Below are 16,024 nucleotides of genomic sequence, written 5' to 3'. Positions count from 1 at the left end.
ACACACACACACACACACACAACGGATACCCAGAGCGTTCGAAACAACTTAAAAGGCAAAAAAAGCACATTTTCGTGCAGCGATATCGCGCGATAATGCTGCAACAGCGAAAAAAGAACATTCACTCTGCCCGACTCCCGAGATGACAGAACCCTAGGCTATGGCATTCGGCAAAAGGTACGTTTTCAAAAGGGGCAGTTACGAGAATACCGCCCCAGGTGCAGACTGCTTCGAAAACAAAACCGAAACTAAGTTATTACTATTCATAATCAAAATCTGTGGTGCCAAAAAAACTAAAAAGTAAAAATAACGTCATATTTTAGCGCAAGTTGGATCTAAATAGAATTTATGGGTTTTAAATAGAAAGACTACTATAAATAAAACTATTTAATGTCTCTGCCACATTTGGCATACAATCTTTGGCAGTCAACAAACATTGCGCAAAACTTGTGTTTGAAAAAAAAAAAAAAAAAGCACACACTTCAATTTTACTTGCCTTGTACAACCCGTGTGTGCGTGTAGTCTTTCAGCTAGCGGAGTTTAAGAACAAGCGTGCATAGATGATAGCAAATTACCGATTTTCCATTAAGAAGCGCAGCTCCTGAGATAGCGGCAGGCGCGGATAGTTGCTACCCTTGTGCACGCCTCCTGATGCGTCAAACGTGCAGTGTGTAGTGGAGGCGTTCAGTGCTGACATATCAGCACTTGTTGCCACAAAGCCCTGGATTGTCGCCGGCGCCGGAACGTACTTTTGAAAAGGTAACCCTGCCTGCCTTCACAACACCTTTAGCCTCGCTACTTGATTCAGGCACTCGCTTCTGCCGCCTCTGTCAGGCAAAGTGATCCCGTCCCGGTTTCCTCCATCCACTGTAATTCTGGCCGTGTTACGATTACTTTCTTTTGCCGCATTCGGTCCGGCTGGGTTTCGCCTGCAACCTAATATCATCTGCACAAGTCTTTTCTGGCGTATAGGTGCCGTCAGAAGTAATGGGAGCGCGGGAGCTGTGGCCGAACCGCATAGGAGCGCCGTGTAGCTGCACCGGCGGTAAACGAAAGGAGCAGAACACGCATGCGCGCCTGCCGACGGCGGTAGCCCCTATACGTCTCAAACCACTTCTAGCGCGGCTTCCAGAATATTATTCGCAGCATACTGTTCTCAGCGATGGCGCTGATAGCCTACCCACCTAAAAATATCAGAAACGAAAAAAGTGTCACTTCAGATCCCTGCGATTGCGACGCTTCTCCAGCAGTTCGCGGCTGGAGAAGCATAGGCTGGAGAAACCGCATAGGAGCGCCGTGTAGCTGCACCGGCGGTAAACGAAAGGAGCAGAACACGCATGCGCGCCTATACCATACTTCTCAACCCACATCTTTTAGCGCGGCTTAGGGCATTATTCGCAGCATACTGGTCTCGGCGATGGCGCTGATAGCAGAGGCGGTATCTGGCAGCGTCGCTCACACACTTTCAGCGCACGCGAGCGGCTGGAGAAGCGTCGCAATCGCAGGGATCTGAAGTGACACTTTTTTCGTTTCTGATATTTTTAGCTGGGTAGGCTATCAGCGCCATCGCTGAGAACAGTATGCTGCGAATAATATTCTGGAAGCCACGTTAGAAGTGGTTTGAGACGTATAGGGGCTACCACCGTCGGCAGGCGCGCATGCGTGTTTTGCTCCTTTCGTTTACCTCCGGTGCAGCTACACGGCGCTCCTACGCGGTTCGGCCACAGCTCCCGTGCTCCAATTACTTCTGACGGCACCTGTTCGTCATCACCGCTCTGCGAGTTTTAGCGCAACAGTTATTATAAACCGTTTTCAGCGAAGATGTTAGCTTCTAGTTAGTCGGAAAATTTTGTGTCGTAAACAAAAAACCCAGGCAGGACCCAGCAGTCTTGACCAAGACACCGAGCACATGCGTCAGGCTAGGCATGCATACAGCACAGAGCTCAGTATTTGTGTAAAGCAAAAACCACAAAACAATAATCGAAACCGCCTAACGGATGACAAGGCGCCGGTGAACAACGTTACCCCCCTTCCCCATGTGTTCCTGGTAAAGATTATAGGTGTCTTCGATTTGGCTGCGCTCGCTGCACTCATTCAGGTAGTACAGCACTCCCCTCTTCGAGTTTTGAGTGCAGCACACTTTCTCTTCGAGTTACCAACGGTGCAGAGAGTGCAGGATGAGTTCACGGCGTTCCCTGCACTTCCCAGGAAGGAGGTGCAGACGACAAAAATGCAGGACCGGTTCTGCAGTGGCGGCACCTGCGCTGAACTCATGCAGAAAGTGCAGGCCAAATCGAAGAGACCCTATATTTGCAGCTGCTCTCGAAAGGAGGGGGTGATGTTGTTCGAGGGCGGGAGCATACCTCAGGCTCGACACGATCCAGCATTAGCCGCCAGAGAAGCCGAGCGCAAGCGACAAGCTTGCTGAGACGACGAGGCACATTTCATACCCTCCCGGCCCATCATCATCATGTGTAGTAGTTTGCAACAGCTTGGCTGGCCATCCGCTTTCGGAGGGCGAGATGGGGGCCATTTTTTTATGTTCTGATGGTTTAATTCTTCAGTAGCAACTTCTAAACTCCCAGGATCCACAGCCACTTCGGGCCGCCATGCCAGCAGTCATAACTGGCATCGTCGGCCGCGTGTTTCGCCGGAGGGGAACCCAAGTATCCATCCGTACCGCTGACACAAGTATTGCTCCTGGTTGATTCTTGCCACCACTTTACGTGGCTGTTGGTCACTGTTGCCGGTGCCTTCTTTTCAGGTACACAGAGCGCGCTTACGTTCGCCAGAAGTGCAGGATGCCAGACGGAGGACGAATTCCCAGGTTCGAACATTTTTAATGTTCTGTACCGCGTGAGAGAACGCGCCTACTCTGCAATATTTTAGATTCAGTAGACCCCGAGGTTTGAATGTTGGACCCTGCGTTTGTACCAGAAATCCAACACCGCTGTGCTCTGTTACGCATGTGGGAGTAGTGGCTTTTACCGTCGTAGCAAAATTAGTTTTTTTTGTATAATTTTCAAGCAAAAGATTTGAATAGTGGCAAGTGGAAGCAGCCGTGAGAATGGCAATGAAAGCTAAACTTGGCATTTGTTTTCATCTAAAACGTAGACAAAGTTGATTAATTTTGCTGCAAGTGAAAAACAAGTCTGAAGACTCCAGAGGCCCCGTCAGAATTGCTCTGCATAGCAGTCGTTCATGCTGGCTATTCTTCAGCATGCGGTATCTCAACACTGGGTTCTGGTACGCTACACGTCATCATCAGGGACGACTACCCTTGCTGTGATTTCAGCAAGATGACAACCATATGCAGGCACACCGGGCAGATGAACATAAGAAAAACTTTTGCTGTGTAGCTCTTTTTTGTTCTTCAGTGTGCCTCTTGCGATGTCTGTTTTTTTTTTTTTCCACAATACTGTGATCTGGCTGCGTCGAAATGTGGCTCCACTGGAAGTGAAACTTCCCCATCGACACAATGCCTGTCGGCCTTCTTTCTAAGCTTCGAGACTTAAATAGCTCATTGAGCAGAAAGTTAGTGTGCGTAACCGAAAAAGGCGTTCTCGGAATGTTTCGTATCGCGGGGCACTCCGAAACACAAGTGTAAACTCGGCAGTAACAAAGGGTGGCTTCTTCAGAAGCGTTCCATAGCTCGAGGCATTTCACAAGTTCGTACAAGAAGTGGTTATCCACGCTAGTACACTGCAGATGGAGGAAGCTGAGCGCAGTGAAATGAGTGAGTATGCAAGCAGCTAAATTCACCGTCGTTGTCAATAGGGAAGCGGTAGAAGCCTAAAGGCTCACGGGTACGTCGTCTGCTCCCACCAGTTCCGGTTCAAAGGCTGTCCGTCCACCACCGGCTTTCACGTGCCTTCTTTAATGTTGTTTATTTGTCACAAGTCGCTTACTTTTCACAGAAGCCCCTGGTAGCATCAGTTGTTGTTATTTGTTAAAGGGACACCAAAGGGATTTTTAAACATTGCGGGATGACTAGTGCAGATTGCAGGCCATGTTTCGACCCCTCTCGCTGCACTTACGTCACTTTATTCCGTAGAAAATCAATTCGAAAGTGCTGGCCTCCTCTCTGCAACCTCCTTGCCGTAGCAGCTCGTATAAATGTCACTGTTTTAGTTGGTGTGGCCGCCGCAGACCTTGCATGGTAGTTTTTCTTCTTTCTTTGCCCTCTCTCTTTGCCCTCGTCGGCCTCTTTGCCGACGCTGTTGGTCTGTCGGCCTCTTTGGTGGCGCTCTTTGCCCTCGTCGGCCTTGCGCCATTAAACAAAAAAAAACCATCATCTTCTTTCTGGCTTTATAAAATAAATACCGCATTATCGACCAGATAAACGATGAAAACTGTGCTCATTTGAGCCAGTCTACTCAGTGCAAGCAAAAACAGCAGCTTGACAAATTCACTTCAGGGTCCCTTTAAAGGCACGGTGTGCGAATGTTTCCTTTCTGTGGAAACAGATAAACAGCCTGCAAACACACGGGAAAGCCGGCTGCGGATAGGAGGCCAGGAGATCTCTCGAACTGGAAGTGGCGGAAGCAGGCAACCCACCCGTGAGCCTTTGTGCTTCTACTAGTGCATAGGAGACATGTCGAAGTCACCCAAAAACGTTAAGGATGCAAAGCAAAGCATGTGAAGTGACAACATTACAAAGCCCTTGAACAACGCAAAGCGAAAACAAGGCACTGCACGCGTTTGAACTGAAGATTTGTGCTTTCGCATTCACAACCAACAAGACGTGCATAGGTGTCCTTGGACTGTTTTTGTTGTTTCTGTTCTCCACTCTGAGCTTTATCGTGAAACTGCCGCCCAAGCGAAGAAATCGCCTGCTAAACTTTTTCGTGAATACCATCTGTAGCTCTACTTGGCCTGTGTTGTATACGCATTAACAAATTCCCCAGTATGGCGCTTTAAACTGCATAAGCTTTCATGATGCATGTAGCTTCAGTGAGTCCATCTTGCAAGTAATCGTTGAGGAAAGCTTTTGCGGGTTGAGAAATAGACCAGCTGAGGATTTGTATGGGCACTGTCTTTTTGACCCTGTTACTATTTTTAGAAACTGAACAGGTTGAAGGAGCAGTGGAAGGGACCCCAGCAGACCGGCGAACGGGTCATCTAACCTGCATCTGCTGTCCACACCCCAGGCATAAGAGGTGAGTCAATTTGTGATGCAGGTTGTCCAATGTTTGCATTGATACTGCCGCAAACGTCTTGTTTGCCTCAGTTCGATGTGTTTGGTACAAAGGAGGTAATTCAGCAAGTCCAGTGAGAAGTATGTCTATACCAACAGGAATGCACGTGACAGTGGCTCCATTTAAATGATCCTGACACACTTATCCGGGGTTTAATAGTTCCAGTTAATACGATGGTAGGTGGAGAATAATGTTTCTGAGCTTGGGCCTTGTATGCTTGAGATCTGATGTGAAAAAAAAAACTTGTATTGGGACCCTGATGACAACATTGTTTCAGTAAAAAGATTGCCATGGTGGAATCACATTCCACCATGGCACCGTTGCCAGAGGAAGGCAGAGTGCTTTCACATTCAAAGCACATAAGGAGATGTAAGTGTACTACTTCCAAACCACTAATTCATGTGGTGTGGTCAGGGTGCTTGCCTTTCATTGTGCCTGCCTGGTTCAAATCCCTTCCTGCCATGTTGTTTTTTTTTAGTGGAAGTCATGTGGAATTTTACTCTGGGTTTTGGCCGCCTGGGGCACATAATGCTTTTGCATTAATATCAGGAACTCGGGTCATCTACTTTCTCAAAGGAATACTCAGTTGATCTCATGTTGTCGTATTCTCGTCAAATCTAAGCCTTAGCACCAGGTTCACTGTCATAGCACCACGCCATTGCAATGTTGGAATGCTTCTGTAGATATTGGAAAGTTGAACATGCGTAGCCCGGTTTTCAGTCCTGCCAGACCGTGTGCCACGACATGTTGGCAACACACCAACTGTCTGCTTTGTCTCTGGAGACACTCGCCATATGGTCACGTGCGAGTGGTGGAAAAGCTGCTGGAGTGTGTGGTACAGGAGAAGATGGACTGTGGAGCCCTGATGAAGGTGATAGCAACCAAGCTGCCGAGGAGCTGTCCGCAGCCCAGACGAGCATTGTTCGAGCCATGGTGGGACAGAGAGGTGCGCAGTGCCATTGTAGGCGCCATACCATGTGCAGGGACCATAGGGCGGCACTTCAGAGCAGGGAACCAGGCCATGCGCTGTCAGTGTGCACTTTCTAACAGAAGTGCAAGGCACATGTGGCAGCCCTGGACCAGGCACATATGCAGCGCCTAAACAGAAGTGCCATGGGCAACTCAGACAGTCCAGATGGAATGCTCTGTGCCATTTATTAGAAGCGGTTAAGAACAGCCACTACTGGACCTAGCATCCAGATGTTGTGTGCCACAGCTCCAGGAGGCAGCACATCTGCCCGTACCAAGAGGTAGACACGGAGTCTGTAGGGGCCAAATGCAGAAGAGGACCTCTCAACTGAAAGCACTGGGTACAGCTTACTCTGTAAATGGTAGATACAGAGGTCACAGTGTGGGTGTGATCCCTCCCAAAGGCCGTTGGAAAGCTGACCTGAAGCAGACTGCTCAGGGTGGAGGAACTGCACCCAGCAGCTCGTGTGGATGAACAGGGAGTGGCAAGGGTGGTATACAGGCCCATCAAAGTCAGCTTGCTTGGCCCAAAGGTTTTGTGGTTTTGGTGGATCCTGTACCCAAATTGGTGAAGGGGACCGCTGTGCCACCGAGCTAGAGGTTAGGTGGCTAAAGCCACTGTACAATGGGACTGGTGAAAAAGGGGACCTGGCCCACTCCAGACCCAGGCGCTGTACAGGGTGACCATGCAGGTCCCCACACATCACCTTGGCGCTGGGTGGAGTGAGGTGTGGCGCTCCAAAGTTACTTCAGAAGGGTCTGGTGCATCGAGGACAATCTTTTTGTGGTCACTCAGCGCATGGAAAGCGCTGCAGGAAAAAGCCAGTTCATCGCCGCATTCTTGGACACCTCGAAGGCCTGTGACACAGTAGACAGAGGCATCCTGGGACAGCATCTGAAGGCACAGGATCTGAACAACACGGACGTAGTCTTAGTGAATGGCCGGTTGAGGAGCCTTTCAGTGGTGGGGGAATGGGAGGTACCTCATTCCTAACAAGAGGGACTATGCCGGGGGTGTCTGCTTTAACCCCCTACTTTTCATGCTCTACATTGCAGGCATAGAGCAACATCTGCAAGACTAGACAATGTACAGCTAAGGTTCAACGTGTTCTATTAAGGGTCCTGCACATGGGTCCTTGATCAAAAAGTTTATTTCTACAGTTATGGGGATGAAAATTGAGAGACATGCCGTAAAATACCGATCAAGCGCCCTTATCCATGCAAGCGCGCCCCTCTCATATTCTGAGTATTTCGAGTTCTTGCGGATTACCGGACAAGCGCCCCCCCCCCTCCCTCCCCTAACCACCTGTTGATGGCCCAAACCAGTGAAACTGAAACCACGCAGAAGCACTTCTGACGGCGCTCTTGTCTAAATCAGAATCCAATCCAAGAACACAGGGTAGCCGTTGATTCCGCACATGCTCGCAGTTTTGTTATTGTCATCTGATATAGCTGAATGTGCTTGTGACTTTGTGACAGCAGTGATTCATGACATGCATTTATATCGAAAGCCAGAAGCCACTCGAAGATTTTCTAGAGGCGCCAAAGTTCTTTTGCTCTGCCGTGAACATTCTCCGAACACGTCACGAGTATGCCTTGTTCAACACCTCAAAAATGGACCAGATGGTTGCAACAATGGATTCTCTGGCTAACAGGACAAACAACGCGGTTGACGGGAACACCGTATGAATTGCTAACAACGGTTGCGCCAAAAGGGGCTTTACAGTCTTCAGCTTTACTAAAAATGTGTTTCTCTCCAATGCACTGCATTATTTTTTTCTTTTTCAAAGGGCGGAGGGTCGGGGAACATTTACGTGCCGCCAATTGAATTATGGAGCAGTTTCGAACAAGGGCCCCATCTTCAAAATTCTCTGATCTATTCACACTTCGAGGGGGGGCAGAACTCTTTAATGTGGGCTGGAGAGGTCTGGTCTGCTAGCGGCAGTGCTTGCTACGCCGGATGGGGAGCTTGCCCTGTATTTTACGGTAAGCAGTTTTTCATTATGATTGTAGATATAAATTTGTTTTTGTTTAAATGACTACATTTAAATTTACTTGCATTTTGATTTTTTGGTAGCCTTTGTGCATGAACAAGGTGCCAGTGAACTGTGCACAAATCAAGTACTGCAATAAGACCGACAGTATCATTCCATCTAGTCTGTAGCAGAGGTTACGGCTGTTTGAAGTTTGGACCTGGAAGGCAAAACCGGTTTTTCGGGTTCCCACCTCCCAAAGGGTCGTAACTTCTGCTACAGACCAGATGGAATGATACTGTCGGTCTTATTGCACTCCTTGATTTGTGCACAGTTCACTGGCACCTTGTTCAGCTGCATTCCTCCACCAGTTCTTGCACAAAGGCTGTCAAAAAATCAAATAATAAAATGCAAGTAAGTTTAAATGTAGTTGTTCCACACAAAAACAAATTTTGATATCTACAATCAGAATGAAAACCTGCTTTTGTCCATCAGTTTTCATCACCATAACTGTAGAAATAAACGTTTTTGCCCCTTAATGTATGGGGGAGGGGGGGGGGGGGGACGAATTTTGGGGACGATTTCTGCAGACAGTATGCTGGGGCTGGCTGATTCTGCCAAAGGCCTTCAGACTAAGCGAGACATCTGTTTGGGGGAACGCAACGAAACTTTCCATTCAGTTCAGTCAATGGGAAAGTGAATGAAACGAAACTTTCCCTTCAATTCAGTCAATGGAAAAGTGAATGCAATGAAACTTTCCCTTCAGTCAATGGGAAGGTGCAGTTTTCATGTGGGGAGAGTGACAGGGAGGTGGTTTGGAAGCGTCAGGGAGGCGTACTGCAAGTACAGGGAAAGACCAAGAACAGTTGCGGTCAATCTGAATGTGACTGCTCTATTTGCAAATAAACAAGTAGCAGTGCCATGTTACAAGTTGTATCGTGGTTGTGTCATACAGGAGGCCATGAGAGGAAGAAGGCAGGGCTAGCTTTTGTATCCAAAGTTCTGAAAATGACCTCTGCGCAGCTTGAAAGGCCCGCTGATCGATCCTGTCAGATTGATCATGACTGTACCCATGTAACACCTTAACAGTAACCCCTGGCTACCTGGACTGCCATGCGAAAGAGCTGCAGCCGCAATGGTGACCAGGCAGGTGTTGTGGTCTTTTAATCGGTTTGAGGCATAAAACCATGTTGGCCTGTATCAGTAGATCAGAGTCGGGAATACAAATACAGTTAAACCTCGATATAACGCAGTCGTAAAAATCGGCACTATGCTTCGTTATAATGAAATTTCGTTGCATCTAAATTCGGTACCTACCAAAGCAATCACTCCTTTATTTCCTCTGGAAGTAGTCCGTGACCTTCTTTCACCCGCACCTGCTTGTCGCTGGCATCCACGTTGATGCACAGAAGAGCCGTGTACGCAGCTTACTCTGCTTACTGCCGTGGCACCCATTCCCTTTCAGTGCTAGCGTCCTATTCGGCAGCATCTGATAAAAAAATCCTGTTTCGTCCGCATTGTAGACTTCCGATGGCTGGTATCGCGTCAATATTTTCGGCATTTCCTTCTCCAGCCAAGTAGCGGCTTCAGGCGCGTCGGCCGATGTTGACCGACCACATTTTGCGGAGCTGAGAATCACGTACTTAGCTTTTAAAATTGTTGACAGCGTACTTTGTGATATCGCGAAACGAGCTGCAACGTCTCTCTTCTTTTTCCCTTTCGAAACGGCTTCCAGGATCGCCGCTTTTTGCTCAAGCGAAATAGCTTTTTCCTTACAGCCCCTCATGGCGGCGTCGCACGCGGGAAACAAAAGCGGCGAGAGAACGCACCAGGCGATGCGAAGGCATGAGAAAGAGGGAGGCCACTTTGGGTGCTTTGGGTCACAGCAAAGGAGCGTGGGGGGAGGAGGTATGCAGCGTCGCGGCAACTCGGCCGAATCCTGCACCGGGTGAACGACCGACTCGCGGAGACGGCGTAGGCGTCGCTTCGCTACGATTTGTTGGATTTGAAACTTCAGCCATCGAGAGTCCTGATTGGAGTGATTCAAACTTCTCTGGGCTCAAACGAACTTCCGGGGGTATAGAAAGCCGCCCGGAGGCACTTATGACGTATCGTCGGCATTCTTCGGCGGCACTTTTCAGAGGCACTGAGTGGAGAGGTGCTGTCGCCTTTGTGCGAGCCATATAACGTTTGCTTACCCTTCTACATACTGCATATAAATGTTGCTTCAACTTTTCGTCGACTCGAGAACTTCCTCGCTCTGCTCTACGCCGCGTCGATAGCGGACGGATCAAGGCAACGTCGCTACACCGGTGGCTGCGCTCGGATGGCCAGTCGCAAGAGTGGTGGCTGCGGTGAGCGGGCCCAGTCCTAACAGCGGAGACAGCGTCAGGATGGCTGATAACCAACATCGGAGACAAGCTGGGATGCGAGTCGCAACCTGCCCATTCGCAACAGCGGGAGGATTTCGCTGCTTCTCCCTTGCTTGCCACGCGCCCCGGGAGGCACGGCCGCGTGCGTTACCCAAGTCGCGTGCGCTGCCAACGCTTTCCCCTCAGACGTCGTCACGGGGAAATCGTCCTTGTGGGTAAATTTTCTTCAAGTTCAGAGACTTCATTGTAATGAAATTACAGCAACATTTGCTTCGTTATATCGAGATAAAATATACATGGTTTCCAATGGGAAGTACATTGTGTGTGCCTTGTAACTTCGTTATATCGAGAATTTCGTTATATTGAAGTTCGTTATATCAAGGTTTAACTGTATGCTGCTTGCAGCAGCAGCAGTTGCTTATTATTAACACGGAAAATACCAAAAGCATGAATAGAGGATGAAAGCTCCACACACGTTTCTAAAATACAGTGTGACATCACAAATCACAAATGCATGGTGAAACGGGATTGGTGGTGGAGCATTCCTCTGAACCAAACACTGATTCAGAGGCATGTCGGTGCAAAGTATGCATGTGGGAACTTTAGTGGGGTTGCATGCTTTTTAAAAGAGACCTCAGCTAGCAAGCATTATAAAACGGGATACATCACCACAGATGGTAGGCTTTGATTCAGTTCCAACTTTGTTGAAATTTTTTTTGCATACCAGCCAAGCACAGTCAACAGGTGCCTGTGGGTGAATGCGAGAGCCTACCGTACGTACAGCACACGTATGTATATACAACAGCCAGCGGCAAAAGTCAAATATTATTAGTGTGATCAGCTAGCCACAGTTTGCGACAGCCCCAGACTTTATCGGCGGTCAATTTTTGCCCGCGTATTTTCTATGCCTAAATGCTCACTGGCAAATGAAATGGAGCGCCCTTGGCCGTGATGTCCGTGACAATAGCTGACGTAAAAAATTCCTTAAAATTTTCCCTCTTGATCACAAGGGAAACAGTGTAAAAAAATTGGCGCAGCTTGCACTGTTGGCGCAAGGCTGGAGAAACAGCAGAGCTCCCTTTGTCGGAGATTCGGGTGTTGCATCGTCGTCATGAGCATAAGCCCACTAGCTCCACTGCAGGCTGAAGGCCTCACCCACCAACCTCCAACCACTTTCGTGCCGCGCCTGTGCTCGAGTTTATTCTCTGCCTCCGAATTTCCTCATTTCGTCCCTGCATCGAGTGACTGGCCTTCCTCTTTTTCTAGACCCGTGTCTTGGTATCCACTTTGCCACCCTGCTAGTAGTCCACTGATTGTCATTTCGCCTAATTGTGTGGCCATTTCTTTTTCTTTGTTTGAACTATGATATCTTCTACCCTAGTTTGTCCTCTGATCCGGGAGGCTCATGTCTTTTCTCTTAAGTGTGACTCCGATCATTATTCGTTCCACGGCCCGTCGAGCCGTCCTAAGTTTGCTTTGAAGTTGTTTAGTTACGCTCCCAGTTTCTGCTCCATATGTCATCGCCTCACATTTATTTCTGAACTTGCCGCTGAAAGGTGTTCATGCCTGGCAGGCTCGGATCCTCTCATCCTCAGGCTTTCACATCTCTCCCAAAGTGGACCGCACTAGCACGTGCTGGGACCCGCGGCCAAGTCCAAAGCCCGTGCAGCTAACCCAAAGGAAATGCTGTGCACTCGGAATGCTGTGATAGCCCAATCGGATAGACGTCGGTTTTGTGACGCAAGGGAAGCGTTTTTTTTTCCCCCCAATTGGCTGCACATGTTGTTGTTCTCCACCGCCGGTAACCCGTATTCCTGGGGCCTTTGGGGTGGCCCAGTGGTTAGGTTGCCGGTTTCATGCCGTAAAGATTCTTGGTTCAATTCCTGGGAGCTCCCTAACCAGATTTTTTTCTGGGCATGACAAACAGATTTTTGTCGGCATAAACAGCTCTGCTATGAAAACTTCATTGCGTTAACTAAACGTAAATGCACAACTTACGGTGGGCAAAAGTTGAGACGACGACCGTACCATGCCCGAATGCCAACAAAATTTTTAGCTGCACAGCCACCTACCTCGGATGAAAAGTGAACGAATGCACTTCTAGTCACGTATCTGTGCATGCGAGAACATCGCCTGCGCAAATATGAACACTGACAATGCGACACCAGGTATTCTGCTTGAATACCAAGGGGTGTTGAAGGCCAATGTTGCACAAATTATTTCATCACAGCTGCCGCGGGTGAAAGTTCACTTGCGGGACAAATGTTGTGAAAGATTGGTTGTGTACTAGTGACTAAACTTGAGCCAAGTATCGTGCACACGGCGCTTTGAGTCTTGCCTGCTGTGTTTCACAGCCTGTAAGGAAATGAGACACTCGAGCACCAAGCCCCAGCAGTAAAGAAGCCGCCCAGGCGCGAGTTATAGTCTTTTATACAGCTCTTCCTTAGGCCCAGGCACAGATTGCAGTTTTCCAGAAATTCGATTTTGTCATCTATTCAAGTGGGGTGCTTGTTTAAGTCCTATAATTTCATGTTGTTTGCTCTCACTGGCATTTCCTAAGCACAAACACACGGAACAGAGTCCGTGCTTTGCACAACTTCAATAAGCGGAGCGAGAATAAGAAAAAAAAAGAGTGTGCATGTCGAAAAGACAAGTTTAGCACCACACAGCACACAACACAGCAATCGGCGCTTTGCACAAGTCCACAAAAAAAAACACGGTCGGGAAAATGGCTGAACACCGGCGGTCATATCTTCACTGTATTCGCTGCACAGCAATTTACAGCAGCATTATCGAGACGAAATAATCAGATCGTGAATTTTTACGGAAAAGGCTGAAATCGTAACACACCCACAAAGCCACAACAAACCAGTACACGAACACCGCAGAGAATGGCCGCCAAGGGGCAACATCTCACCATACGACCTGGCACTTAATTGGGAGTGAGATTATTTTCTTGTTTTTTGTCATTGCTTCTCTCTTTGTAAAAATATATCAACCATATATCCATAATTAACTTTGCACATTAGTTGTAGTCATCTAAGCAGTCACTGTTTTATGGTATTTCGTGTGATTTTCAAACCAAAAATGAACGGAAGGGAAAGTCAATGAGAACAAGCTTTCAGGAAGATGATGGCGATCGGCCAAAGTTGGGCCCCGGTTCACTATGCGTGCTTTGTGATGTGCACTTCGACGTCACAAAAAGAGTGAAAACAAAAATGGCAGGGAGACATTTGAGCCTAAGTTACTCATTTATCAGCACATGAGGCATCCTTTGTTGTCAAACAAAAGCAGCGAAATCTACAAAATGTGATCTTTTAATTGAAGCAAAACGTTAATTAAACTTTAGTGCTTCTTTAGACTGAACAGTTTACTTCGCAATACTGAAATTTTATTCAATTTAAGATGCATACCTAATTTAGATAAATGATCCCAGTTTGCCTGCCTTTTGCAAGCACTCAATCACTACAGTTGTGACTTTTTGTGCACCTGATCTGGAGGATAAGTCAGTGTGTCATGCTGCATTTTTGTCCCGGGGCCTGCGTGGTGTATTTTTGCTCACTAAAATCACTTCCAGAATTGCCACACAAACTACGGATGTGCACACCCGCCGCGGTGGCTCAGTGGCTATGACGTTGTGGTGCTGAGCACGAGGATGCGGGTGCAATTCCCGGTCGTGGTGGCCGCTTTACTGATGGAGGCGTAAAGCAAAAACGCCCGTGTGTACGGGATGTTGGTGCACGTTAAATATCCGTAGGTGGTATGATTTAATCCGGAGCCCTCCACTACGGCGTGCCTCAGCGCCTGCATTGCATCGGCGCATTAAACACTACGATCAATCAAATCAACTCATGATGGGTACGCTGTGACCTGGGTTGCTTCTTCCCGTCAACGGCCCATCATCACAGTAGCATCAGTGGCCAGCTTATTACGTGTGAGTTTGGACAATGCCGAGCCAGCGGCAGACTTGGCACCATTTGATCTATCACTAGAACAGCACAGCAAGGTTAGAGCTAAGATGGAGACAAATAGAGAAAATGCCTGTGTGCTGATATTTTGGCGCACAACCCAGGTGGTCAAAACCACTCTCAATTTCCGAAAGAACGCCCACCCAAAGTACGAAGATATCAAGCGAAATATACGGGATGGGTTATCCTTCGGGTCAGGTGTGAAAAACTAGAAAAAAGTGGCTGCACCGCCAACCAAAACTGTGGAGATACCAAGAAAAAAAATACCAGATGGAGAACTTTTGGTTCAAGTGTGGGAAGGACAAATAAGTGACCGCATCAACACATGAACAGGTGATTCGAATTTATTTGTTCACTCATCGGCGCTAAAGCCCTTGGTTTTATGGGGTGGGCGATCTTTGGGGCCTTTTAGTGAATTGCATAATTCACCCCTAAAGGGGGTGGACGTTCGCTCGGAACTTTACAGTAATCCAGAGCCCTCCACTACAACGCCTCATGGCCTAGGCGTAGCTTCGGTGCATTACTGCAGGCATTACTGCTAACTTGGTTGCTGCAAAAGTTCCGACATAATCATTCACTTCAGTTGGTCTGTCTGTCTTATTTGTCATGTTTCACACCAACATGATTCGCTTCTGTCAAACCTGTGATTTAAATTGTTCTTGCGTCTTTTTCTGCCTCCTTAGTGAGCGTGCCAGCGGCCAAAAGACAGTGCGGATCCAGGAAGAGCCTCACACCTGCCGCTCCTGTCCAAAGTGCAACCACCAGGAGACTGTGTGGATCGTGCGTGAAAAGTGGATTGTGAAAGGACATCGCTTGGGCACAGTGTTTCCCCAGAATTCTTCATTTCGAACTGCGATGTGCTCTCTCACACCGAAGAGAGACCCTTTGGCTGCAGTGTGTGTCAGAGGAGCTTCTCGAAGAAACGGTACCTGAACGCTCACGAGAAATTGCATGTTGCCGAAAAACCGTACGCTTGCCGGTTCTGCCCTAAATGCTTCAGCAGGAAAGACAGCCTCGATTATCACGAGCGATCGCATACCGGTGAGAGGCCCTTTGCGTGCAGTGTCTGTCAGAGGAAATTCGCCAGCAGATCGCACGCGGCAAGTCATGAGCTCATACACACTGGAGAAAAACCCTTTTCCTGCAGTGTTTGTCGGAAGAAATTTGCGAGAAAGTCATACATGATGTTTCATGCGAGACGGCACGTTTCAACTGCCCTACACCCGCCAGTTCTGCCCCAAATCTTGCACTGAGAAAGACAGGCTCCTGTCACGAGCGATCACACACTGGGAACACCCTTTGCGTGCAGTTTCTGCAAATACGGTATCCAAAGGAATTTCACTTTGCTCTTTATGAGGAAGTGCTCACTGAGGTAGAGCCGAAGCCTGCCAATTGTGCTCAAACCGCTACGCTCCGACGAGTCTCCATGTTTGCATGAAAACTTACACTGCTGACTTTTGTCTGAGGAGCTCTGGACACCCATGATGGTGTCCAGAGCACCGGTGAAACCCCAGATGTGCACAGTGTCTCTTGGAAGTGCCTGT

At 48.3% G+C, this 16,024-nt stretch overlaps 1 protein-coding gene across 2 annotated transcripts; it reads left to right on the top strand.

The window, feature by feature from the left end:
• Positions 1–261: 261 nt before the first annotated feature.
• Positions 262–15,585, top strand: LOC144158198 (uncharacterized). Of its 2 annotated transcripts, none has more exons than XM_077688894.1 (5): positions 262–759; positions 2,568–2,691; positions 2,765–2,827; positions 5,063–5,159; positions 15,164–15,585. In XM_077688894.1, the coding sequence occupies exons 2-5, from the start codon at positions 2,610–2,612 to the stop codon at positions 15,411–15,413; spliced, it is 492 nt and encodes a 163-aa protein (XP_077545020.1). In that variant the 5' UTR covers positions 262–759; positions 2,568–2,609; the 3' UTR covers positions 15,414–15,585. The 2 variants fall into 2 exon arrangements, with proteins under 2 accessions (XP_077545020.1, XP_077545019.1); XM_077688893.1 differs by having other exon boundaries at positions 435–759; positions 2,586–2,691.
• The last annotated feature ends 439 nt before the right edge of the window (positions 15,586–16,024 follow it).

This window comes from Haemaphysalis longicornis, unplaced genomic scaffold, assembly GCF_048455015.1.
Source record: "Haemaphysalis longicornis isolate Haplotype H1 unplaced genomic scaffold, Haemaphysalis longicornis Haplotype H1 scaffold_10, whole genome shotgun sequence".
NCBI classification, from domain to species: Eukaryota; Metazoa; Arthropoda; class Arachnida; order Ixodida; family Ixodidae; genus Haemaphysalis; species Haemaphysalis longicornis.
Note: the sequence above shows the minus strand (reverse complement) of the source record. Positions and strands in the feature narration are given on the sequence as shown.

Bases quoted from the DNA above. Each gene is read 5' to 3' on its own strand.
- LOC144158198 (XM_077688894.1), top strand. From the start codon at position 2,610: ATGCCAGCAGTCATAACTGGCATCGTCGGCCGCGTGTTTCGCCGGAGG. The intron at 2,692-2,764 runs GTATTGCTCCTG...CCTTCTTTTCAG, and splicing joins CATCCGTACCGCTGACACAA to GTACACAGAGCGCGCTTACG. The intron at 2,828-5,062 runs GTTCGAACATTT...TACTATTTTTAG, and splicing joins GACGGAGGACGAATTCCCAG to AAACTGAACAGGTTGAAGGA.